This window comes from Heptranchias perlo, chromosome 31 (genome assembly GCF_035084215.1).
Source record: "Heptranchias perlo isolate sHepPer1 chromosome 31, sHepPer1.hap1, whole genome shotgun sequence".
Taxonomy (NCBI): Eukaryota; Metazoa; Chordata; class Chondrichthyes; order Hexanchiformes; family Hexanchidae; genus Heptranchias; species Heptranchias perlo.
In genome coordinates this window covers 12,415,344-12,423,397 of record NC_090355.1, presented here as the reverse complement: position 1 = coordinate 12,423,397, position 8,054 = coordinate 12,415,344, and the positions used below count along the sequence as shown (strand labels likewise).

The following is an 8,054-nucleotide window of genomic DNA, read 5'->3' as shown; positions in this document are numbered from 1 at the left end:
TCAAAGGCTGCAGAGAGGCCGAACAAGATGAGGGGGGATAGTGCACCATCAGTCAGAGGGGATTTCATTTGTGATTTTGATTAGGGCCAGAAGAGAAAGATAGATACTTCATAATATCATCAAAGACATTCAAAAAGTAGTTTTCATGTTTCAAGCAGGTGAGAAGAGAAGAGGAATTTTAAGGGATATATTGTATGATTCTGCTGTCATTTGACTTTTCAATCATAGTCTGCTCTGCCTCAAGTGAACAAAATTCAACCTCTCTACATGACTGAAAAATGTGCATTGCAATTGGCTGCCAGAGAAGACAATCATTTATAACAGACTACATTCCAGACAGGTCATGGCAACTTTTGTACTTCCATAACTGTCAGCTGAGTATGACGCACGTGTGGTCTTACAAGTCGGTAGCACAATTTGTTCTAAAATGCATCATGTGATTTTGGCCATCTGAAGTACAAACCTTTGTCTGAAGTTAGCTTGAACTTGCAGAAGAATCCTGGATCCAAGTACTTAATCCTTTTTTTGGCTCCTGCGAAACGACTTCCATGATTTGTGCACATATTTCTTGCAACATTGTTGGATCTGTCCCGATCATTCAAGTTCCAAACCTTGTAACCTTATATGAACTGCAAATCTATTATTATCTGTAACTTTTTTTTAAATAGAAGAACAATTAAGTATCTCATAAGCCATAAAATGGAGTCTTGAAGCATCTGGACTTCCTAGAAGTATTTTCAACACTGCTTTTCCTTCTCTCAATATTTTTTAAGAGACCTTAATGTATTAATATGCTGTAGATACGCACACCTTGCAAAATATATTGTTCTATAAAAGAAATGGAAAATCACATTATAATTTATTGGGCTTTGTTGCAGATTAAGAAACCAACTTCTTGGTTTCCAGAAAACGCTTGTTTCCATGAAATAATGTCTATAAATCTCTTTTTTAGATGTTAGTTCAGAAGTAGGAACGCAGTACCTCACCTTTCATGTAGTTTTCCACTGGGAAAACCCTGACCACCATCTGTTAAATTCAGAACATTCAAGTTCTTGGCAATGAGACAATAAGGTTATATAACATCCCATTAAATAAATGTTTAAATAGTAAGAAGAAAATTAGATGGAGTAGGAAGACAGAGTTTAAGGTAACTATGTATTAACAGTTTCACATAAAGCAAACTATACTGTTCAAAAAACCTGAAAGAGAAACATTACTTTAATTTAGTTCCTTTAGTTTCTTGGAGGCAAGGGTTGTAGGAATAATGCATAATTTATGCATGTCACAAAGGCTATAAGGCATTTTTTATACCATTCACAAACTCATTAGACTCACTAAGCTACTCAGTGGTAGTTTAGTGTTTAGAAACTGTATGTACCATAAAAGGGCTTCCAGATGCGATTTCTAAATAAGAATTTGTCCCATCAAATATTCACAACATTTAGAACAGCTCTAGTTTCTTTGTACATTATGAATTGCAAATATAAGTGCTTAGCTCTACACAATTATGGATATTCATAAATTTGGCATTGTCCTCATGCGTAACTCAAAAGTTAAATGACACTTTGATTTGTACACTACAGGCACACACCACCACCAACACAGTGGCCATTTCCATGACCTCAAACAAAAGAGAGAAATGTCAAAACCCCAAAAGGTGCATCCCCGTTCCTCCTGTAAGCTGATGGTTCCAACATGCAAAAAGCAATGGGGGCCATTTCCATCTCGTAACTGTCCCGATTTCCAGCGGTAGCGAGGCTGAAGGGGGAAGGAAATCCAGCTCATTCATGGTCATGCTCGGTATTCCAGTTGGGGCTGGGGCAGGCTTCTGAAGCTCCTGGTGGAAACAGGCAGGAGATTCATGAATGTACTCAAGAAAGGGAGTTAAAGGAGTTCTGCACCATGTTCGGCCCCAGCGGCATGAAACCCGGCAAGGGACTTGGGTGGACTTGCAGGTGGGAGCACATTTAAAAGGCAAGCACATTTTCAAAGTAGATGAATTGGACCTTTCTTGGAAGGTTTTCTTCTGTTCCCGGCTGGCACTTGAATGTTCATGGGCCTTAGTTTCAGGTGCAGTTATAGTTATTAATTTAATTTGCCCTGAGTTCCCTTTATTGGCACCAGAGGGTTTGCTACCAGGAACCCTGCAAGCTGACGTGTTTGGAGGAAAAGAAGATCAGTGGACCGATGCCAGGCAGGCCAGGCTGCCCGAGAGATGCTCTGGACCGTACCGCCCACATCTCAACACCTGCCGAGAAAGGTAGCAAACCTCACTTTGGCAAATGATGTTAGTGGAGGCTCCTCTTCCCAATGATGGCTGTCCTAAAAGGCCTCCCCGTTGGGTTGTAATGAGATGAAGGACTTCAGTTTTGTGGAAAGACTAGAGAAGCTGGGATTGTTCTCCTTAGAGCAGAGAAGGTTAACGGGAGATTTAATAGAGGTGTTCAAAATTATGAGGGGTTTTGATAGAGGAGATGGGGTTTAACTGTTTTGACTGGTAGAAAGTTCAATCACGAGAAGACACAGATTTGAGGTAATTGGTAAACGCACCAGAGGGAAGATGAGGAGAATTTTTTTTAAGCAGCGAGTTGTTATGATCTGGAATGCACTGCCTGAAAGGGTGGAGTAAGCAGGTACAATAGTAACTTTCAAAGGGAATTGGATAAATTCTTGAAGGGGAAAAAATTGCAGGGCTATGAGGAAAGAGCAGAGGAGTGGGGCTAATTGGATAGCTCTTTCAAAGAGTCAGCACAGGCATGATGGGCCGAATGGCCTCTTTCAGTGTTGTATGATTCTTTGATATGAATACCTGTCTAACCTTTATTCTGGAAGGTTCTTCAGAATACTCCCAATCACAGCATGTCCTGCTGAATATGGTAGTGCATGAAAAAAGGCATGGCAGGGTGATCAGGTGATCAGGAGCCAGCATTGCCTGTACCTGTCAAGATGACACTGACCACTTCAGCGGGCCTTTGTAAACCCACCTGCCTACACAAGAGTCTGGATCAGCAGAGGGGAAGATGCCAAGCTCTGCCATCTTCTATAAAGACACCAGTGGCTACCGTGCAGCATAGAGCTGCACATGTGCAGCTACAGTAAGGCCTGCACCTTCTTGCAGTGCTGTCCTATGGGATTATGCTGTTGAGCAGCACAAAGGAAAACCCTCCTCACAATCACCTGATGCAGCACCAACTTGACTTCAGCAGCCATCCGAGAAGAGATCAGGTACTCGGCTGTACTGTCACTTGTCTGCGTGCCTCTTTCTATTCATCCTGGCCTGCCATTTCTTAATTCCATCACACTTCAGCCATGCTGATGGGTTGAGATGCCTTTTAATGATCTCCAGCAACTTTTAAAATTTTTGTCCCCCTCCTTATGACACTCCCCTTTAATTGTCCCCACCTTTTTAAATTTGACTTGCATGCAAATTTTGTCTCCTACCAGTGTAGAATGAGCACCTATTTCACCTGGAATTATGAACCATTATACAAATAAGGTTAAAACAAAAATCGCGTGGTATTAGCACCTGGGATTCTGGCAGATCTTGAAGCAGTGCAAACTGGAATGGCACTTTTTTACACCGAAAGACAAAAATTGCCCCCATTGTTTCTCCCCTCGAAAAGACCCTCAAGACTCTTTTTTTAAATAATGGCACAGTGAACATTGTTAAACCAATTTATTAGTGAACCTTATCTGCTTATAAATTTGGCACAAGAATGCAGCCAGAAGAACACAGAGAAAGAGACAAGAATGATTTATGTTGGTCTTCAATACAAATGTCTCTCTCCTGAGTCCAAATGTTTTCATGGTGTGCCTGTATTTTTTTTTGAGGGACTAAGAATTCGAAGGGAAGTATGAACTGATTTGGCATTGCCTGATAAACAAATAGCATCTAAACACCAATGGACAATGGAAAAGTGGATTCAGAGAATGAAACAGCGGTGTGATATATTGTTATGAAAGAGCACAAATTCACACCACCTTGTGAAGTGGGACTGCACGTGCTCTTTTGAATTGATAAGAAGTGTGATTATGTTCATGGGATGCATGAAATTCTTTATTTTATCAAATCAGCCAAGATATTTATTACAGTGAAATCCGATCATACTGTTTCATGTCATAATCAATAATCATTGAGTATCAAAACCCATTTCCTGTCCAGCTATCTGTAGTTAATCCCATTTTAAGCCACACTAAATATTTCTAGGTTAAAGCACCTCATTTAGCCACAATTAACCAGAATTTAAAATGCACATTCAAACAGCTTTGTACTTAATCCAGTATCAACAGCTGCAATAAAATATTAGTGTGTGAACCATCCTGACACTGAGTTAGTCCTTTGAATTCCTCTCACCAATTTATGGTGTTTCTATACCTCTCTCCTTTTTCACACATTTTTTTTCTTTGTAGTAAATTTATCCTGTGATTTCATGTTGGAATCTGCCACCTGTTCTTATGAGTCTTACTACTTATCTCTTTTTCAAAGCTGAATTCTAGTGTCCAGCTAGCAATGTGAACCATTTAAATGGCTGATTTAGGAGTATAAAATATATCTGCTCTAGCACATACGCCCTCTTAAAGGGAAAAAATACCTGTTACACTTTACTGTGTCAAAACCAAAAAAAGAGGATCAATTATTTTATAAGCTTCTTTAGTGAAGTTTATGACATTGGTTTAACCAGACCAAAACTTCCCTTTCAGTTAGCTGATACACTTTACAGTGTCTTTTGGAAGATATGTTTAGTAATCATGGTTCTGTATTTAATCAAAAAACAGCCAACATTTATGATAACTACTATCCTGCATTGGAAACCACTCCACTTTTCAAGGTCATTTATTCCATTTATTTTCAGGTTAAAGCATTGTTATGAAACTTCGAGCCAGAGGCCACCATTTTACAACTACCATCATAAAAATTAAGTCAATATGTATTTTAGAACACCCATTGCTCACCATCATGTACCTACACACAAACCTGGGTTATCAATAGCTTTGATTGGTTATGGTAGAGGGGGAAAGACTGTTGGTTTCCTGCTGGTATAAGTTACTAAAGACTATATCCTCTATAAACAATGAAAACTAATTGATATGCATCTGCATTTTTTTCTCAGTCATGAATCCTCATTCAATCCTAAAGGTAAAATACTGTACATTTTTAGTGCCATATTGTGCATTGTAATATTTACAACAGTGATTTGTTAATCTGACTTTTGCTAATCATGAGTCATTAATGATCTAGCATGATGACTTGTCTGAATTTCTGCAGAAAATTGTCTTCTTTATTCAGTAGCCTGGTCAATTGTTTGAACTCTTAATTTTAATCAATGCAGTCAAATTATCAACTCACCAATGTAGAAATTGGTTTGGTTGAATTTTTATAGAGCAATTATTTATTATCATATAATTCTGCACTATTTTGTTAAAAAGGTGTGCATTCACTTCTTGTGTCAATTTATAAAAAGCAAAAAAGCGTTACAACATTTTGTAATAACTTTTCTTGGAATTTTTGGTCAGTTCACTAATTTACATGCTGTCTTAACACCTTGTCTGTTCACTTAACAGTTGATTGTTAACATGAAGTATTTATTTCCAATCATGTAGCTCCAGTTTTTTCATTCATTAAACAGTTGGACGAGCACCAAAGCCCTGAAGGCTAATTTGTGAAACGTGTATTGTCTGATGAAGATCCCACTATCGTTTGACGTAAAGATTCTTTTTTTTTGCCTCGCTTCTTTTAAAATTTCAAAAGATGAGCCCATAATTGAAGTTCATTGTTCGAAGACTTCTCACCAAAGTTTAGTGTCTCCATAAATATTGCGTGGGACAGACATTAGTTTTTCATCGCAAGTCACTTTTGCGTCGTGTAAGGTGCTGTACCAGACCATCCCCGTGGGTCTGCTTTCTTCCATTCGACAGATGAAATACAGGACTGAGTCTATGTGGCTCTGAATATAGGCACTGTGTAGTAATGATGCACAGTGGTCACTTACATTGTCCAGTCGTTTTAGAATCAGATGAGCTTTTCTGAGGGAAGAAATGCAGAGGAGAGAGAAAACAAATAAAATGAAATTATTTTGTCATCATTTTAAAATGGATATTTGAAGTTAAAATTTTCTCAACATTCCTCCACTCTACTCATGTCAATAGAGCACAAAATAGATTTAAGTGAAAAAAGGTTCTTTGATCTCATCATTCCAAGATACCAACCTTATCCTCTATCAAATATAGCACAAGATCTACCAGAACACAGACAGCGTCTGGGTTTGGCCACTCATGTGAGGGGCAGATAAGTAAGTAAAAGTACTTAGCACATTACTTTGTCCGCTCGATAGCCTCCCCTCTCCCTCCTCTCTTTTTCTGTACTATTTGCCTTCCTCATTTGAGAAGGTGACTGCTCTCCGGCCTCTACTAATGCCAATCTTGAATTGGCTGCTGGGTGAGTGACAACAGCTCAGTGTTACTCATGTTCTCACCTCCGTTTTCTTCCTGTAGTGGGCTATACCCCTAATCCAGGCAAAAGGGTCTGGAAACCCACATTATACTGCTCTATGGCTTATACTGATCATTTTTCAAGTTCTATTACTTGTGACTGACTGAGGGACTTCAGGAACCATTTCCTCATTAAAATACATTTAAAAATGAGTATGAATTGGGGAAAACAAAAACATTCAGTTGCGTTTTCTAAATCTGCTTTGTAACAAGGACCAGCACATACTGAGGCATGACTGCCAACAATTCCTGCTGATATTACAGCTCCTTTGAAAACTGCAGGAAGAGTTAATTCTATAAAACATGTATCCACCAGTGGAAGGGAAAATTCTACATAAGGAAATTATTTGGTTTTCCTTAGTTACTTAAATATTGTGTATAAACATGCCACACTTTCAGCTTCTTCTCTTGAAGTAAAAGGGGAGATTTTCTACTTATTGCTATATCGTTGTTTTTTATGCACAAATGCAACTGGGACTTTTAGAAAAGTTTGGAGATAATTGGACAAGTGTACACTGATACCAATACATGCACTAGAGGAAATCTTGGACATTTTTTTGTGGTATAATCTAATGGAGCCTTTGCATCAATCTACTTATTAAAAATAATTTTTGGGGGGGACAAAACAGAAATGATCCATGTCCCCCCCCCTTCCCCACCTCCGTTTTCTTCTGGTCATGTGAAAATTTTTAATGCGAGGATTTATGACGTCATCAGGGGAACTAACTGGCAGGGGTTACCGAGTCCAGCCGCATGAGGGAGCTAAACATCTGTAGTCATTGGCCCAGAGGTTTCAGGGGTCGGGTCATTTCAACATGTGTTAATTGAGGTCTGTACTTCCTCCCTGCCAATTTCCCTGGTGATGTTGTCAGCAGTCATCAGTTAAATGGTTATTAATAATAAAACAAAATTGAGATTAAACAAAAATATATTGCAAGATTATTCATAAATTTTATAAAACTGATTTACTCTTGCCCCATATAGACAAACATAATTATTCCATAAAGCCATGTCAGTATTGCAAATTTCAGTAATGTGACTATAGATTTGCACATTTCTAAGTGAACATTTATTTGAAGGAAGGCTACACTGTAAAATACATGTGTTATATACAAGATATCCATTTTGTTTGAAGAAAACCACATTAAAAATTTAAAATGAACTTATTTCAAGTGTTATTGAATGGTCAAATTCTGTTTTCATCATGTATTTGAGTGCAAAGACAAGTGTTCCAAAATTATATGGCAAAATCACAGGCATACAGTGCAAGTATTCATTGAGAACAGCATTTTTTATGATGATCATGGTTGTTGGAGGCCAATCATTGCAACCCCAGAACATTGCTGCAGGAGTTCCTCAGGGCAGCATTCGTCACCCAACCATCTTCAGCTGCTTCGTCAATAAATTTCCCTCCATTGTTAGATTGGGGGTAGGGGTGTATACTGATGACTCCACAATGTTCAGCTCCATTCTAAACTTCTTCAACAGTGACGCAGCCCATGGCAGCTTACAGCAGGACCAGGACAACATCCAAGCTTGGGCTGACAAGTGGCAGGGATCATTCG

The 8,054-nt window shown here is 38.7% G+C and overlaps 1 protein-coding gene across 5 annotated transcripts in view; it reads right to left on the bottom strand.

The window, feature by feature from the left end:
• Positions 1-3,661: 3,661 nt before the first annotated feature.
• LOC137300495 (astrotactin-2-like) overlaps positions 3,662-8,054 on the bottom strand; it is a 1,223,335-nt gene continuing 1,218,942 nt past the window's right edge. For all 5 annotated transcript variants that reach the window (XM_067969574.1, XM_067969575.1, XM_067969578.1 and 2 more), the window contains one exon: positions 3,662-6,024. In XM_067969574.1, coding sequence (XP_067825675.1) covers positions 5,787-6,024 — 238 coding nt within the window. In that variant the 3' untranslated portion in view covers positions 3,662-5,786. The remainder of the gene's footprint in view (positions 6,025-8,054) is intronic.